Here is a 19219-nt window from a genome sequence, read left to right as displayed (position 1 = left end):
TTTAGCTATTTTGTTCCCTCCACTCCAATTGTCAGTTGCAAATTATATGAATTACTTGTGCTGTTGGTTTTTCTATACGCACATGCTAGAATATAACACTGAAAGCAAGAGGCTTGTCTTTAATTTACCTACATTGCCTTCACTGTCTAATTTGACACCCTTTCAAAAATATTCAAAAGTCTCAGTTAAGTGATTGAAATCAATTACCTCAACCTCAGTATATGCAAATACATAGGCAATTACATAAAAACAGACATATGACGATATTTCTATTATTATTTTTCTGTTGCTTAGTTCCTTATCCTCGTGTTCTTAATTCCTGTATCTAATGCTAATTCTCATGAACCTGGAGAGTGTCTCTTCCATTCTTTTAAGCTCTCAGGTCGTCTTTTCTTTACCTTGGACTTTGCATCAACTTCCTGAGTAAAATGGCATTCTTCCTCCTCTTTGCCCTTTAGTTCCATCCTAGACACAGTGGGATTTACAAAGCACAGTTCTGAAATACTGGGAGATTTGTGCTTGGGTATGTGAGTGCCTGAGAACATAAGATACAAGAAACAGGTGGAGAAGACATTATTTCCGACACAGATATGAAAGAAGTGTTTGCATTATATCAAAGAAGAGCTCAAACTTCATGCATCATGTTTGGCCAATTTTCAACTGAGTCTACAATGTCTGGAAAAAGACTAATTCCCAAGCAAGTACACAGAGATTTGATAGAAACAATGAACCATTTTTATTGAGAACAAGTGATTTTGTTAGGACCATCAATACAGTCGTAACAGAGAATCAGAGAATAAAGAGTAACATTTGCAAAAGAGTCAGAGATACTACCAAGAAGATTCAGGGCTCAAAGACACCAATCTAAAGTGGGTATTTACAGATCAAAGCCTCTGTCATGCATGTGATTTCTTGCAAGTGGAAATCGTGGGTTATAAATCCTTGAATCGGCATTATCTTTAGATGCTTCATCTCAGAAGCAAAAAGGGCTTAGTTAGTGCTGTTCTAGAAGCAAGAAGAATAACATCTCCTGTAGCAAACTGGCCAGTAGCTGCCATAGCCAGAGCCATACCCACAGCCATATCTGGTTCCATAGCCACAGCCATAATAGGGGCCAAATCCACAGCCATATCCTGTCCCATATCCACAGCCGTATCCTGAGCCGTATCCACAGCCGTATCTACTTCCATAACCACAGCCATAATAGGGGCTGAACCCACAGCTGTAGCTCTTTCCACAGCCATAGCCACAGGAGTTGCCATAGTAGTTACAACACATGTTGTCAAGGCAAGAGGGTTCAGGTGGACTGCAAGGCGATGTTTCTGAAGTGTGTGTGTGTCTTCTCCTTCCCTTGGATCTTTATATACTGTCACTAATTGGCAGGACATACCATTCATTCCCTGACACAGGCAGCAAATATGGAAGCAACATTATGAGCCAGTCACTGTTGACCAATAATGCTTTGCTTAAAATAGCTTCTTATTTTGGAGACTCATTTCATTTAAAGAGCATCATTTTAATTTTCCTCTGCCAAAGAATTTCTTACTAGAATCATGTGCCCTAACACAGACACCCATTTTCAAAACCTCTTATCATTTAGTATATATCTTATTTTAAAAGGCTTGGGAGGAAATGTTAAAAAAATTCCCCTTAACTTTTTATTTTTTATTTTCAGATCTACCTCTGGTCACTTGAAAACAAATATGTCTGTTCATTTTCTTGAATCATTGTAACTTCTTGCCAGAGTTCTTCACCCAGATACCTACTGCCCAATACCAATTGGCATCTTGTTGTAGAACTCAAGGATGCTCCTAATTCTCCAGGGCACAGAACAACATGTAATAACATGTAACCAAAAGAAAAATAATCTAGAATGTCAGTACTACTGAGAATAGAAATATTACACTATAGCTGTGTGTTTGCAAGTTTCTCTCTCTGTGGATGTCTAAATCCGAACATACTCTTCCTTCTCACTCTAAACTAAACATCTGGACTTTCTAATGCCAAAATGTAGCCAAAAAATGTGTAGCTTTTTAAGTTTCAGTTCAGTTCAGTTCAGTTCAGTCGCTCAGTCATGTCCTACTCTTTGCCAACTCAGGGACTGCAGCAAGCCATGGTACCTGTCCATCACCAACTCCCAGAGCTTACTCAAACTCATGTCCATTGAGTTGGTGAGGCCATCCAACCATCTCATCCTCTGTTGTCCCGTTCTCCTCCTGCCTTCCATCTTTCCCAGCATCAGGGGCTTTTCCAATGAGTCAGTTCTTCGCATCAGGTAGCCAAAGTATTGGAGCTTTAACTTTAGGATCAGTCCTTCCAATGAATATTCAGGACTGATTTCCTTTAGGATGGACTGGTCTGATCTCCTTGCAGTCCAAGGGACTCTCAATAGTCTTCTCCAACAACACAGTTCAAAAGCATCAATTTTTGGCATTCAGTTTTCTTTATAGTCCAACTCTCACATCCATACATGACTACTGGAAAAACCATAGCTTTGAGTAGATGGACCTTTGTTCGCAAAGTAATGTCTTTGCTTTTTAATATGCTGTCTAGGTTTATCATAGCTTTTCTTCAAAGGAACAAGCGTCTTTTAATTTCATGGCTACAGTCACCATCTGCAGTGATTTTGGAGCCCAAGAAAATAAAGTCTGTCACTTTTTCCATTGTTTCCCCTACTATTTGCCATGAAATGATGGGACCAGATGCCATGATCTTAGTTTTTTGAATGTTGACTTTTAGGTGGAGTTTTCATTCTCCACTTTCATTTTCATCAAGAGGCTCTTCAGTTCCTCTTCACTTTCTGCCATAAGGGTGGTGTCATCTGCATATCTGAGGTTTTTGGTATTTTGATATTTCTCCCAGCAATCTTGATTCCAGCTTGTGCTTCATCCAGCCTGGCATTTTGCATGATGTACTCTGCTTAGAAGTTAAATAAGCAGGATAACAGTATACAGCCTTGACTTACTCCTTTCCCAATTTAGAACCAGTTCATTGTTCCATGCCCTTTTCTAACTGTTGTTTCTTGACCTGGATACAGATTTCTCAGGATATGGCTAAGGAGGTCTGGTATTCCCATCTGTTTCAGAATTTTCAACAGTTTGTTGTGATCCATACAGTCAAAGGCTTTGGCATAGTCAATCAGGCAGAAGTAGATGTTTTCCTGGAACTCTCTTGCTTTTTCTATATTAAAGTTGGGGGAGTGTTGTTTTTGCTTATCTCACTTGCTTAAGTGTACCACTATCTTTCATAATCAAGCAGATTCCAATACTTGTTATTTTTTACAATAAGAACCATTAAGTCTTCTATTGTACACTCAAATTTCAACAGTGAGATGAGTGGTGATCCAGTACTTTATTGAATGCCTTCAGAAGGAACTTTCATCAAGCTTCTGATTTCATTTTCTGAGAATTTTCAGTATTAGGCATTAATCCTTCAGCTGAGAAATCATTCAACCTTATTTTTTTCTTCTATTGATCATGGGTATAATCTTATAACTCGGCTTTGTTGAATCATGAATGATAGGCATAAAGAAAATATATTCTCATTCCAATTATCATTATACTTCAGTTTTCTTACCTTTCCTGTCCTCCTTGCAATTTGAAATTGTAAGTTTGCTTCAAAAATTCTCTACAGTAGACACTTTGCTTTTCAATGTCACTGCCAAAGCAGAATTTCTGGCCACAATTCCCCTGGATTACTGAAAAGTCTTCCATCTTTATTGCATTATTTCTAAACCTTTTCACGCAAGCCTCTCCATACTTAATGATGCCTGCAGAACCACCTCTATTCTGTGCATCACGGAATAACCAGCTCTGGTTATAATACCTTGCACATAAGTTGGGCTCAATTAATATTTCTCTAACAAAAAATTGATAGATTAAGTCAAATTTCTGTTGAAATATTTGTGTGTCATTTACAAACTTATAGATATTTGGGTTGATTGTCACCATTTTGTCATTTCCCTCACTGAGCTGAATGTCTCAAGTGTTCTTTAACTAGTGAAAGTATGAAAGTGTTAGTTGTCCAGATGTGTCCAACTCTTTGAAACCCCATGGACTGTAGCCCGCCAGGCTCTTCTATCCATGGAATACTTCAGGCAGGAATATTGGGTTGGATAGTCATTGCCTTCTGCAGGGGATCTTCCCAACCCAAGGACTGACGCCAGGTCTGTGCTGCACTCAGATTCTTTACTGTCTGAGCCACCAAGGAAGCCCTCTTTAACTAAGGGAGTCACAACGTTTCAGATTTTGAATGTATGTTAACAGTTAGTTTGTGAAGACTCTTTACTGGTTATGTAAGCTATCTCATACATGCTTACTAAATCATATTCTTCTAAAACTTCATGGACTTCTTTTCCCCCTTTACATTTGCTACTGTCCTTTTGAATCTTTCTTTGCAATTGGCATGAGATATCGCAAGGTGAAAATACCTCCCTGAAATATCTCTTTAATGCTTCAATCCTTACTCTCTTTCCCACTAAATAGTTTTATTCTCACAACCCAACTGTCAGTTTGAAATTATCTTAATTATTTTTTATTTTCTTATTCTTCACCTACTAGAATGTAAACATCATGAGAGCAGGAAATTTTTCTTTAATTTTTCTACTTTGTCTTCAGTGTCTAAGATGAGACCATTTCAAAACTACTCAAAACTATTTACCAACTAAGTGACTGGAAACAATTTCAACATCAGTGTATACAAACAAATACATTTGCATTTCCATCAAAAGCAGATGATATGATAGAATGTTTTGACTTTCATATGCATTCTTTAGTCTCATGTGTTGGATACCTATCTCTGCTTCTTATTTCTCATATATGCTGGAAAATTCCCCTTGCTTTCCATTATTCCTTTAAGTACTCAGGCCACTTCTTGTTTATTTTGGAATTTGCATTAACTTTCTGAATAAAGTATCATTCCTCTTCCTCTTTCACCTCCAGCTCCATCCCAGACACAGAGACATTTGCAAAGCACAGTCCTGAAATACTGAGATTTGTGCTTATATAAGTGAGTGCTTAAGTATGCGAAAAACAAGAAACAGGTGGGAAAGACATTATTTCTGATGCAGGTATAAATAGAAACACTTATATCAAGAAGAACTTCAAAGTTCAGCTTCATATTTGCTCAGTTTTCAACAGAGGCCATAACACCTCAAAACAAAAATTATGCACAAACAAATACACAGAGATTTGTTAGAAACAATGAACCATTTTTATTGATAACAAGGGACTTCCCCGACAGTAGGGTATTCGGATCATTACTACAGAGAGTCAGAGATTAAGGGAGTAAAGGTTAACATTTTAAAAAAGACAGATGATACCACCATGGAGCTTCAGGCCTCAAAGGTGCCAATCTTAAAAACCGGTAGTCGAAGGTCAAAGCTCTGTCTTGCATGGAATTTCCTGCGTATAGAAATCATGACTTCAATCCTTGAGTCAGCATTGTCTTAGATGTGTGGTTTCAGACATAAATGGTGTTTTAGGTGGTGACGTTCTAGCAGCAAGAAGGATAACATCTCCTGTAGCAGACTGGCCTGTAACTGTGGTAGCCAGAGCCATATCCACAGCCACAGCAGGAGCCGTATCCACAGCCATATCTGGTTCCATAACCACAGCCATAACGGGAGCTGTATCCACAGCCATAATAGGAGCTCAATCCACGGCCATATCCTGAACCATATCCACAGCCAGTCCCATATCCACAGCCATATCTGGTTCCATAACCATAGTCATAATAGGGGCTCAATCCACAGCTATAGCTGTTTCCACAGCCATAGCCACAGGAGTTGCCGCAGTAGTTACAACACATGTTGTCGAGGGAAGCAGATTCAGGTGGATTGCAAGGCGATGTTTCTGAAGTGTGTGTGTCTTCTCCTTCCCATGGACCTTTATATACTATCAGTAAGTGGCAGAGCATACCACTCATTCCCTGACATAGACAACAAATATGGAAGCGATCACCACGTGCCGGTCACTTTTGACAATCAATAATTTGCCTAAAGTAGCTAGTTATTTTGGAGATATTTAAAGAGCATCATTTTAATTTGCTCTGCCAGAGAATTTTTTCAGTAGAATCATGTGCCTCTAAACAGATACCCATTTCCAAAATTTCCTATCATTTAATATATATCTTATATTAGAAATGCGAGGAGTAATGTAGAAAAATTTTGCCCCCTTTTTCTCTCTTCTTTCTTAAATCATTTGCCACTGGCCATAAGAAATGAATATTCCTACCTCCTTTCTTGCATCATTGCAAATTCATTTATAGAAGCCAAAGATGCTGATGAAACTACAAGGCACAAGAAGCCCCCAACAAGAAAAAAATCTTCTCCAAATTGTCAATAGTAGTAAGAAAAGAAATCTTAGTTTATAGCTACATATTTATAAATGATTCTCTATCTGTAGATGCCTAAATCCAAACATATCCTGTCCTCTCATCTAAAGGAACACCGGACCTTTCTATCATCAAAAATGTGGTCAAAATGTTTTTGTTTGTGGACTTTTTTTTTGCATATCTTACTTGTATAGATTGTACTTTCATATCACCATTTTCAGAATCAGGCAGGTTCCAAATTTTTAAGTTTTTTTTTTTTTTATTCAACTATATTTGATTTACAATATTGTGTTAGTTTAGGGTGTAGAGCATAATGATTTAGTATTTTTGAAGATTATACTCCATTAAAAATTATTATAACATAATAAATAATTCACCATGCTATATAGTACATCTTTATTGCTTATCTATTTTATAAACAGTAGTTTGCATCTGCTAATCCAGTGGCACTAATTGGTCCCTCCCCTTTGCTATCTCCTTTCATAAGCAAAAGATTGTTTTCTATATCTTTGGGTCTCTTTCTGTCTTACATATGCATTCATTTTATAATTTTTAGAGTCTTCATATAACTGAAGTAATATGGTATTTGTCTTCCTCTATCTGCCTTATTCCTCTGCCTGAACATCTTTCACTAAGCATAATCTCTAGATCCATCCATTTTGCTGCAAATGGTAGTATCTCATTTTTATGTCTGAGTAATATTCCATGATGTGTTTATGTACACCATATCTTCTTAAATGAGCTGAGAGATGTTTGAATGCTTCCATATGTGAGATATTATAAACAGTATTGCTAGGAACACTGGAGTGTATGTATCTTTTCAAGTTAGTGTTTTCACTTTTTCTGGATATGTACCCAGGAGTAGAATTGCTGGATCATATGGCTGTCCTATTTTTAGGTTTTTATGGAACTTCCATACTGATTTCCATAGTGGTTGAACCAATAATTTTCATTGCCCAAGAGTGTTCAAGTGGTTCCTTTTCCCATATCCTTTAAAACTTCTGATATTTACTGATTGCTTTGGTGATACATATTCTGACAGATGTGAGTTGATATTGCATTATTGTTTTAATTTGCATTTTTCTGATAACTGGTAATATTGAGCATCTTTTCTTGTCCTGTTAGCCATCTGTGTGTTCTATGTGCCTTTTTATGCCAATACCATGCTATTTTGATTACTGTAGATTTACAATATAGTCCATTTGGGAGAGTTATATCTCCAGCATTATCGTTTTTTTTCTGAAGAGTGCTTTGCCAATAAGTAGTCTTTTGTTGTTCTAGTTTTAAGATTATTTTTCTGTAAATTTTATAACTATTTAAGGATTATTCTAGTTCTATGAATTTTAGGATTTTTTGGTCTAGTTCTGTAAAAACCATCATGTGTACTGGATAGAAATTGAATTAAATCTGTAGATTTCTTTGGGTATTATGGCCATTTTAATAATAGTAACTTTTCCAATATCCCAAGGGAATGGGATATCTTTCCTTTTTTGCATATAATTTTCAACTTTCTTTGTCAAAGTTTTATGGTTTTCAGAATATACTTCTTTCGCTTCCTTAAGTTGATTCCCAGGCATCATTTGTAGAACCAATTAAATAGGATTTCTTTTTACTTTCACTTCCTAATATTTCATAATTAGTGTATAGAAACATAACAGATTTCTCTATACTCATCCTGTAACATACAATCTACTGAATGAACTTATTAGCTCTAAGAGGGTTTTGGTGGAGACTTTCAAGTTCTCTGTACTACATCATCTGCAAGTAGTGACAGTGTTAACTCTTCTTTCCAATATGTTTTATTTCTTCTTGTTGCTGCAGCTAGAATGTCCAAATCTACTTTAAATAGAAGTGGTGAGAATGAGCATCCTTGTCTTATTCTTGAATTTAGCAGGAAAGATTTCACCTTTTCACCAATGAGTATTATATTGGCTGTGAATTTCTCATAAACAGTCTTAATATATTCAGCTATTTCCCCCTAAACCACTTTGATGAGAGTTTTTAACTTGAATGGATGCCGATTTTTTTAAAACTATTTTTATGCATTTATTGAAGTGACCATGTATTTTTTGTCTTTCTTTTTGTTAACATATGTGTATCACAGTGATTGATTTGCATATGTTAAATTGTCTCTGTGACCTGGGATTAAATCCAACTTGATCACAGTGAATGACGCTTCTTTGTATTTTTTAATTTGGTTTGCTAACATTTTGTGGAGGGTTTTTTTTTTTTTTTGGTAGTGTTTTTCTCTAGTTTGGTAGCAAGGTAATGGTGGTCTAGTATTGGGATAAATTAGGGCATGTTCCCTCATCTTCAGTTAGTTGGAATAGTTTGAGAAGGATAAATAAGTTATTTTCTATATGTTTGGTAGAATTCCCCTGGAAATTTTTTGAATTGCTGGTTTAATTTCATTTCTGGTGATCAGTGTGTTCAAATGATTTGCCTCTTCTTAACTCTTGGTATGCTCTGTGTTTCTAGGAATTTGTGTTTCTGCCAGGTTATCCAGTTTGTTAGTATGTAACTGTTCACCATATTTTCTTATGATTTTTTGTATGTCTGTGGTATCTCCTAGTCCTAGGGATTGGAAGGTGGAAAAAAATATACCCTGAGGAGGAAATCTATGAAGTGAAGTGAAGTGAAGTGAAAGCTATTCAGTCGTGTTTGACTCTCTGTGACTAGAGCCTGCCAGGCTCCTCTGTCCATGGAATTCTCCAGGCAAGAATACTGGAGTGCATAGCCATTCCATTCTCCAGGGGATCTTTCCAACCCAGCGATCAAACCCAGGTCTTTTATATCTTCTGCATTGCATGCAGATTCTTTACCATCTGAGCCACCAGAAAAGTCCATATATAATCCTAATTATGGGAATCTTTAGAACATATTTCACATGGATATTTAAAACCTACTGTTTAATAAGCCTTTGATCTTGACTAAAAAGTCTTACTGCGAGATGATACTTAGTTCAAATTATCAAAATAGACATAGTCCTAGAAATAAAATATTTTTAAACTATGGACTGATCTTTTTACTCCTGTGGAGTTTCAAAACTACTGATATCAAATTTTTGCATAAACATGTTCCCAAGACATATGCTTTAAAAATAGAACATAAAGTTATTCTTTAGTTTCTGAACTTGAAAATACGCATGATTCCATGTCCATTATGTTGACATAATGTTGATACTGTATTTTGGGTAATAAATTACTATACAAAATTGCCCAGTCAGAGTGCAAAAAGGTCAATAGATAGGTAATTTATATTCAGATGGGTTTTGCTTCCTCATCATAAAAGCTTTTTTAATTAGGGCATACATATGTGTATACCATAGAATGACTTCTTTTATGTTACAAAGCTATTACATTAAATTCAGACTAAATCAGGATTACAGTAAAAATTAATATGGCTATTTTAAAGCTATTACTAAACAAGAATTTAAAACTATAGAATAAGAAAAATGAGATTTCAAAAATTTAATTTTTATTGGAGTATAGTTGATTTACAATATTGTGCTAGATTCTGCTATACAACAAAGTGAATCAGTTATATATATACCTATATCCACTCCTTTTTTTAGATTCTGTTCTTATATAGGTCATTACAGAATATTGGGCAGAATTCCCTGTGCTATACAGTAGATTTTTATTAGTTATCTATTTTATATATAGTAGTGTAAATATGTCATTCTCAACCTCCCAGTTTATCCCCCCTTCCCCTCCCCACTCCTTGGTAACCATGCTTGTTTTCTACTTCTGTGACTCTACTTCTGTTTTATAAATAGGTTCATTTGTACTATTATTTTTAGATTTCTTAGAAATCTAAAAAAAGCAGTATCATATACTTGTCTTTCATTGTCTGACTGACTTCACTCTGTATAAGAATTTCTAGGTCCACCTTATCACTGCAAAAAAAAAAAAAATTATTTAAAATTTAAATTTATGTTTGGACCTAAAAAGTGCATACTTAAATAACATGTATTAAATGATAATCACAAAAATAAATGTATATAGCCAAGAGGGGAAAAATAAAGGAAAGTGAGATAAAGGGAATAGCATTTATTGAGTAAAATTCCTGACCAGAACACTAAATAGGTATGAAACATAAGGGAAACAAATATGTAAAAATAGGTAGACCTCATTTTAGAAAGAAGAAATTTGCATTTAGACAATTTAATCATATAATCAAATGTCTTTACAGTATATGTGGCTCTCCAATGTTTGACTATATGTTTGATTTGATTCATCCATTTTTATGGAAGAATATTGAGTCCAAATTATCAGGGACTGTACTCAGAGTTGGTTATTCAAGGATGCACAGAATAGGGGTTGTCTTTACTGTTTTAAACCAGTATCCAGAGATCTGAATGGAAAGGTATTAGAAATAATGCAATAAAGATAAAAGAGTTTTTCAATAATCCAGGGATACTGTGACCAGAGAGTGTGTTGGCTGTGGTACTGAAAAGTAAAGTGTCTGTACCAGAGAATTTGTCAGGTAAAATTTATAGTTTTTAATTTCAAGACAGACAGAAAAGGCAAGAAACTGAAGGATAAGAAAAATGGAATGAGAATATATTTTCTTTATGTTTATGGTTAGGGATGAAACAGCAGAGTGTTCAGATTAGACCAGTGACCAATATCAGAAAAACCGGTAGAATGATTTCTCAACAGAAGGAAACATGTCTGATAATGAAACTTCTCAAAAATTGAAGTTGGCAGCCTTGTGAAAATCCCTGTTAAAGGCATTCAATAAAATACTCGATCACCACTTATTCCTTTGTTGTCGAAATTCAAGTATATCCAGTGGAAAGAATGATCTTGACTTTATACTCCCTTCCAATTCAGATTTCACGGTTGTTACAGTGAAAAATAATCTAAATTTCGGAGTCTGCCAGATTCTGAAAAAGTTGACTGAAATAAAACATAGAAACTAAGATAAGAAAAAAAAGAGAAAGGAAAAAATGTCCCCCTACCCCAACAAACAAAGCAACATGACTGAATGTTTGGTCATGAAAGGTTGAATGTTTCGTAGGAAGTTACATTTCACTTAGTGAGGAAAGACATAGTTTTAATAAACTTTGACAAGTGCTTTGACATGTGTCTGCACATAAGAGCCAGGAGGTGCTGGCGGTGGTGGCTTAGATGCTAGCTCATGTCAGACTCTTTGCAACTCCATGGACTGTATAGCCCACTAGGCCCCTCTGTCCTTGGAATTTCCCAGGCAAGAACACTGGAGGGGGTTGCCATTTCCTCCTCCAGGGGATCTTCCAGACCCAGGGATCAAACCTACATCTCTTGCATTGTAGGCAGATTCTTTCCTGAGCCACTAGGGAAGCCCCAGGACCAAGAGGAGGATGATCCAGTTCAGACAATAAAACGGAGGAAAGGCATCTCACAGGAGCTGATTACAGATCTGAGTTTTGATCTACAAATAGATTTTTTTTAAGCCAAGAAATTTGGTGGCAAGGAAAATATTAACAGCAGAAGAAATGACACTCATTTCCCTCTTTTACATGTCAAAAAGGTAAGTGTGTTAGAGAGGATTATTTAGAAGAAAGGAGACATATTATATTGTAAAGTCACAATGAACATTTTTGTAGACGGTTGAGAACTTCTGATTAATGTACATATGAATAAGGATAAAATTGAGTTTTGTGGTACTTGATGTCATGAATGTATTAGGAGCTGAGATGGGCTTTTGCTGTAAGTATCAGAGTGACCCTACTTACCTTTAGCCTTTGAACTAAATGTGTAAGGAAGAGTAGTGATAGAAGAAGGCAAGAATGATTGAGGGAGGGGAATGGACTAAGGCTTTATGCGAAAAAAATAAGATTCTGGTCTAACTGAGGACTTCTGATTCTTCAGCCAAATAAAGTTGGTTAAACTATCAAAGTCTCCTCAATGGTGAGACTCAGGTAGCTACAAAAAAGAGAGAAAAAGAGAGCTACCCCACGTGAACAGGACCTTCCATTGCCTGGTGCATGGAAGAAGAAAATACAAGAAGGAACACATGCAGCATACTGTCTCAACGCCTCTAAGTCTTCACTCTTTCCGGGGATGGACTTCGTTTTGAATTATCAGATACTGATCAGATTCTTAGGATTTGAGGAGAGTCGGACAAGGCACAGGTAAGGAATGCAGAAAGGATAGTGATTCAGGAAAGGAGACAGGAATATTCCTTTTCCTGTGGTCAGAAGCAGGTATTTTGGAAAAATGAGAGAGAAAAGGAGGCAAAATTGTCTGACATTCCCCAACAAGCTTGTTTTATAAGGTATCTGTTAAATGAGAGGAGATTTTGAAAATGATCAGCTTTGGGTCACACGATTCTACTAAGACAGTTTGTCCGCAGAACAAATTAAAGTGAAGCTCTTAAAACGAAACAGGAGTCTCTCAAATAATGAGCTATTTTAAGCAAACATTAGTGATTGTCAATAGTGACGTGACTGGCTCATAATGTTGCTTCCATATTTGTTGTCTATGTCAGGGAATGAATGGTATGCTCTGCCAATTACTGACAGTATATAAACGTCCATGGAGAGGAGACACACACTTCAGAAACATCCTCTTGCAGTCCACCTGAACCTTCTTGCCTTGACAACATGTGTTGTAACTACTACGGCAACTCCTGTGGCTATGGCTGTGGAAACAGCTACAGCTGTGGATTGAGCCCATATTATGGCTGTGGATATGGAAGTGGATACGGCTCAGGATACGGCTGTGGATATGGGACAGGATATGGCTGTGGATTTAGCCCCTATTATGGCTGTGGTTATGGAACCAGATATGGCTGTGGATATGGCTCTGGCTATGGCAGCTACTGGCCAGTTTGCTACAGGAGATGTTATTCTTGCTGCTAGAACATCACCCTCTTAGCCTACTCTGCTTCTGAAATGAGGAATCTAAAGATAATACTGCTTCGAGGATCTGTAACCCATGATTTGTACTTGCAAGAAGTTCTATACGTGACAGAGGTTTTGACCTCCAACTACCCGTTTTTAGATTGACGTCCTTGAGGTCTGAAGATCAATGGTGATATCATCTGACTCTTCAAAATTTAGCCTTTACTCCTTAATCCCTGAGTCTCTGTTATGACTGTGTTAATGATCCTAACATTCTAAAGCTTGGATAACCCCTTATCCTCAATAAAAATGGCTCATTGCTTCTAACAAATCTCTGTGTAGTGCTTATGAATTAGTCTTTCATGAGGTGCTATGGCCTCTTTCAAAGACTGGGCTGAGGTTGCTTGAACCTTGAGTTCGTTGATATAATATAAGCATTTCTTTTTGTATTTTCACCAAAAATAATACCTTCCCCAACTATTTCTTGTATCTCACGTGCTCAGGCACTCACATACACAAGCACAAATCTCACAGTATTTCAGAACCGTCTGAACCGTGCAAATCTCACTGTGTCAAGAATGGAGCTGGAAGAGACAGTGGAGGAGGAATGACACATATTCAGGTGGTCATGACAAAGTCCAGGTGCAGGAAAGACAATCTGATTTCCTGCAGGTGTAATGGAATTGAAGCGATGCTTCCCAGAAGCAATGAGAAATTGGAAGCAGAGTTGGGTGTTAGGCACTTGAAAATAAAGAACTAAGGAATGTATATTCCTTGCAGCCAAATATGGAGAAGCTCTATACATTCAGCAAAAACAAGACCAGGACCTGACTGTGGCTCAGATCATGAACTCCTTATTGCCAAATTCAAACTTCAATTGAAGAAAGTGTGGAAAACCACTAAACCATTCAGGTATGACCTAAATCAAATCCCTTACAAATATACAGTGAAAGTGAGAAATAGATTTAAAGGACTAGATCTGATGGACAGAGTGCCTGATGAACTATGAACGGACTTAGTGACATTGTACATGAGAAAGGAATCAAGACCATCCCCAGGAAATAGAAATGCAAAAAAGTAAAATGGCTGTCTGAGGAGGCCTTACAAATAGCTGTGAAAAGAAGAGAAGCAAAAGGCAAAGGAGAAAAGGAAAGATATACACATTTGAATGCAGATTTCCAAAGAATAGCAAGGAGAGATAAGAAAGCCTTCTTCAGTGATCAACTCAAAAAATAGAGGGAAAAAGAGAATGGGAAAGACTAGAGATCTACTCAAGAAAATTAGATATACCAAGGGAATATTTCGTGCAATTTGGGCTCAATAAAGGACAGAAATGGTATGGACCTAACAAAAGCAGAAGATACTAAGAAGAGGTGGCAAGAATACACAGAAGAACTGACAAAAAAGATCTACATGACCCAGATAATCAGGATGGTGTGATCACTCACCAAGAGCCAAACACCCTGGAATGTGAAGTCAAGTCGGTCTTAGGAAGCATCGCTATGAACAAAGCTAGTGGAAGAAGTAGAATTCCAGTTGAGCTATTTCAAATCCTGAAAGATGATGCTGTGAAAGTGTTTCCCTCAATATGCCAGCAAATTTGGAAAACTCAGCAGTGGCCACAGGACTGCAATCCTAAAGAAAGGCAATGCCAAAGAATGCTCAAACTACCGCACAACTGCATTCATCTCACATGCTAGTAAAGTAATACTCAAAATTCTCCAAGTCAAGTTTCAGCAAATGCAAACTGTGAACTTCCATATGTTCAAGCTGTATTTAGAAAAGGCAGCGGAACCAAAGACCAAATTGCCAACATCCACTGGATCATCGACAAAGCAAGAGAGTTCCAGAAAAGCATCTATTTCTCCTTTAATGACTATGCCAAAGCCTTGATTGTGTGGATCACAATAAACTGTGGAAAATTCTGAAAGACATGGGAATACCAGACCACCTGACCTGACTCTTGAGAAACCTGTATGCAGATCAGAAAGCAACAGTTAGAACTGGACATGGAAAAACAGACTGGTTCCAAATAGGAAAAGGAGTACATCAGGGCTGTATATTGTCACCCTGATTATTTAACGTATATGCAGATTACATCATGAGAAACTGAGAAACCCCGGGCTGAAGGAAGCACAAGCTGGAATCAAGATTGCAAGGAGAAATATCAATAACCTCAGATATGCAGATGAGTTGCCACCCTTATGGCAGAAAGTGAAGAAGAACTAAAGAGACTCTAGGTGAAAATGAAAGAGGTGAGTGAAAAAGTTGGCTTAAAAATCAACATTCAGAAAACTAAGACCATGGCATCTGGTCTCATCACTTCATGGCAAATAGATGGGGAAACAGTAGAAACAGTGGCAGACTTTATTTTTCAGGGCTCCAAAATCACTGCAGATGGTGATTGCAGCCATGAAATTATAAGACGCTTACTTCTTGGAAGAAAGTTATGACCAACCTAGACAGCATATTAAAAAGGAGACACAGTACTTTGCCAACAAAAGTCTGTCTCATCAAGGCTATGGTTTTTCCAGTGGTCATGTATGGATGTGAGAGTTGGACTGTGAAGAAAGCTGAGTGCAGAAGAATTGATGCTTTTAAACTGTGGTGTTGGAGAAGACTCTTGAGAGTCCCTTGGACTGCAAGGAGATCCAACCAGTCCATTCTGAAGGAGATCAATCCTGGGTATTAACTGGAAGGACTGATTTTGAAGCTGAAACTCCAGTACTTTGGCCACGTGATGTGAAGAGCTGACTCATTTGAAAAGACCCTGATGCTGGGAAAATTGAGGGCGGGAGGAGAAGAGGGTGGCGGAGGATGAGATGGTTAGATGGCATCACCAACTCAATGGACATGAGTTTGGGTAAACTCAAGGAATTGGTGATGGACAGGGAGGCCTGGTGTGGAAAAGGCCTGGTTCGTGGGGTTGTAAAGAGTTGGAAACAACTGAATGACTGAACTGAACTGAACTGAATCAGTTCATCTCTATTGCATGTTGTAAAATGTCTTTTTACACATTATCTCAATTCATTTTCACATCCTCTAAAAATAAATAGAGTGGCTACTTGACAAACAAGTATTGGGAGAAAGAAGCTGAGGCTCAGAGTGATTAAGTCACTATCTTGAAATCACACAACAAAGGAGTGTCATAACCAAGTTTTCATAGTCTTCTGCTAGTGAGCTCACTGCCATATGCTCCTCCTGGCCAGGCCCTCTCCTGCCTATGGAAGCAGTATGCACTGTGCTCTAAATAATCTGAACAGAAAAAGAAAAGTCTGAGAGTTCCTCTCTACATCTGCTTAGTGATTACACACCTCCACTGGTGGTAATAAATGCACAGAAAGACTTGTTTCCCACTCCCTTATCTGACTGGCCAGTTCCTACTCAAGCCTCATGTCTAGTGCCCCATCTTCTCAGAACTCTTTCCTGACTCTCACAGCACTAATAACCTTCCTTATTTTATAACTTTCATAACACATGGCTACAAAAACAATTACTTCATTTCTTCTTTAAATCCTACTATGTTACGCCTTTGACTCTGTGGATCACAATAAACTGTGGAAAATTCTGAAAGAGATGGGAATACCAGACTACCTGATCTGCCTCTTGAGAAATTTGCATGCAGGTCAGGAAGCAACAGTTAGAACTGGACATGGAACAACAGACTGGTTCCAAATAGGAAAAGGAACAAGACTATATATTGTCACCCTGTTTATTTAACTTATATGCAGAGTACATCATGAGAAACGCTGGACTGGAAGATACACAAGCTGGAATCAAGATTGCCGGGAGAAATATCAATAACCTCAGATATGCAGATGACACCACCCTTATGGCAGAAAGTGAAGAGGAACTCAAAAGCCTCTTGATGAAAGTGAAAGTGGAGAGTGAAAAAGTTGGCTTAAAGCTCAACATTCAGAAAACAAAAATCATGGCATCTGGTCCCATCACTTCATGGGAAATAGATGGGGAAACAGTGGAAACAGTGTCAGAGTTCATTTTTCTGGGCTCCAAAATCACTACAGATGGTGACTGCAGCCATGAAATTAAAAGATGCTTACTCCTTGGAAGGAAAGTTATGACCAACCTAGATAGCATATTCAAAAACAGAGATATTACTTTGCCAACAAAGGTTCGTCTAGTCAAGGCTATGGTTTTTCCTGTGGTCATGTATGGATGTGAGAGTTGGACTGTGAAGAAGGCTGAGTGCCAAAGAATTGATGCTTTTGAACTGTGGTGTTGGAGAAGACTCCTGAGAGTCCCTTGGACTGCAAGAAGATCCAACCAGTCCATTCTGAAGGAGATCAGCTCTGAGATTTCTTTGGAAGGAATGATGCTAAAGCTGAAACTCCAGTACTTTGGCCACATCATGCGAAGAGTTGATTCATTGGAAAAGACTGCTGCTGGGAGGGATTGGGGGCAAGAGGAGAAGGGGACGACAGAGGATGAGATGGCTGGATGGCATCACTGACTTGATGGACGTGAGTCTGAGTGAACTCCGGGAGTTGATGATGGACAGGGAGGCCTGGCGTGCTGCACTTCATGGGGTTGCAAAGAGTTGGACACGACTGAGCAACTGTACTGATCTGATCTGATCTGATGTTACTCCTGCATAAAATTATGAATTCACTGAGAACTAGGCCCATTGGATGGATATAGGGGAGATTCATACATCAATACATATATCAGTTCAGTTCAGTCACTCAGTTGTGTCCGACTCTTTGCAACCCCAAGGACTGCAGCACTTCAGGCCTCCCTGTCCATCACCAACTCCCTGAGTTTGCCCAAATTCATGTCCATTGAGTCAGTGATGCCATTCAACCATCTCATCCTCTGTCATCCCCTTCTCCTCCTGCTTTCAATTTTCCACAGAATCAGGTTCTTTTCAAATGAGTCAGCTCTTTGATCAGGTGGCCAAAGTACTGGAGTTTCAGCTTCAACATGAGTCCTTCCAATGAACACCCAGGACTGATCTCCTTTAGGAATGGACTGGTTGGATCTCCTTGCAGTCCAAGAGACTCTCAAGAGTCTTCTCCAACACCACAGGTCAAGAGCATCAATTCTTCGGCACTCAGCTTTCTTTATAGTCCAACTCTCACATCCATACATGACTACTGGAAAAACCAAATCCTTGACTAGATGGACCTTTGTTAGCAAAGTAATGTGCCTCCTCTTTAATATGCTGTCTAGGTTGGTCATAACTTTCCTTCCAAGGAGTAAGCATCTTTTAATTTCATGCCTGCAATCACCATCTGCAGTGATTCTGGAGCCCAAAAAATAAAGTCTGACACTGTTTCAACAGTTTCCCCATCTATTTCCTGTGAAGTGATGGGACAGGATGCCATGATCTTAGTTTTCTGAATGTTGAGCTTTAAGGCAACTTTTTCAATCTCCTCTTTCACTTTCATCAAGAGGCTCTTTAGTTCTTCTTCACTTTCTGCCATAAGGGTGGTGTCATCTGCATATCTGAGGTTATTGATATATCTCCAGGCAATCTTGATTCCAGTTTGTGCTTCTTCCAGCCCAGCGTTTCTCATGATGTAATCTGCATATAAGTTAAATAAACAGGGTGACAATATACAGCCTTGGCATACCCCTTTTCCTATTTGGAATCAGTCTGTTGTTCCATGTCTACAGTATGTAGAATCCAAGGATGCTACTAATTCTCCAGGGCACGGAGCAACATGTAATAACTAAAAGAAAAATAATCAAGAATGTCAGTAGTACTGAGAATAGAAACATTACAGTATACCTGTGTGTTTACAAATAAGTTTCTTCTCTCTATGGATGTCTAAATCCAAACCTACTCTTCCTTCTCACTCGAAGCTACACATCTGAAATTTCTATTGCCAAACATGTAGGGGGAAAAAACGGGTGGCTTTTAAAAGTTTCAGTCCAGTTCAATTCAGTTGCTCAGTCATGCCCGATTCTTTGTGACCTCATGGACTGCAGCAAGCCAGGGTTCCCTGTCCATCACCAACACCCAGAGCTTCTTCAAACTCATGTCCATCGAGTCGGTGAGGCCATCCAACCATCTCATCCTCTGTTATCTCC

General features: G+C 38.0%; 3 protein-coding genes across 3 annotated transcripts; 1 reads left to right on the top strand and 2 right to left on the bottom strand.

Moving 5' to 3' along the window:
• Positions 1–700: 700 nt before the first annotated feature.
• LOC112446968 (keratin-associated protein 21-1-like) lies at positions 701–1353 on the bottom strand. The gene has a single exon (XM_024992930.2). It carries the CDS (start codon positions 1276–1278, stop codon positions 1006–1008), a length of 273 nt encoding a protein of 90 aa, XP_024848698.1. The 5' UTR covers positions 1279–1353; the 3' UTR covers positions 701–1005.
• Positions 1354–5493: 4140 nt separating this feature from the next.
• LOC101907950 (keratin-associated protein 21-1-like) lies at positions 5494–5934 on the bottom strand. The gene has a single exon (XM_005201135.2). It carries the CDS (start codon positions 5923–5925, stop codon positions 5494–5496), a length of 432 nt encoding a protein of 143 aa, XP_005201192.2. The 5' UTR covers positions 5926–5934.
• A 6991-nt stretch (positions 5935–12925) lies between these two features.
• On the top strand, positions 12926–13482 carry LOC112446952 (keratin-associated protein 21-1-like). The gene has a single exon (XM_024992929.2). It carries the CDS (start codon positions 12926–12928, stop codon positions 13181–13183), a length of 258 nt encoding a protein of 85 aa, XP_024848697.1. The 3' UTR covers positions 13184–13482.
• Positions 13483–19219: the final 5737 nt, after the last annotated feature.

Source organism: Bos taurus, chromosome 1 (genome assembly GCF_002263795.3).
Source record: "Bos taurus isolate L1 Dominette 01449 registration number 42190680 breed Hereford chromosome 1, ARS-UCD2.0, whole genome shotgun sequence".
NCBI lineage: Eukaryota > Metazoa > Chordata > Mammalia > Artiodactyla > Bovidae > Bos > Bos taurus.
The sequence above is the reverse complement of the archived record's forward strand: the minus strand, read 5'-3'. Positions and strand labels throughout refer to the sequence as shown.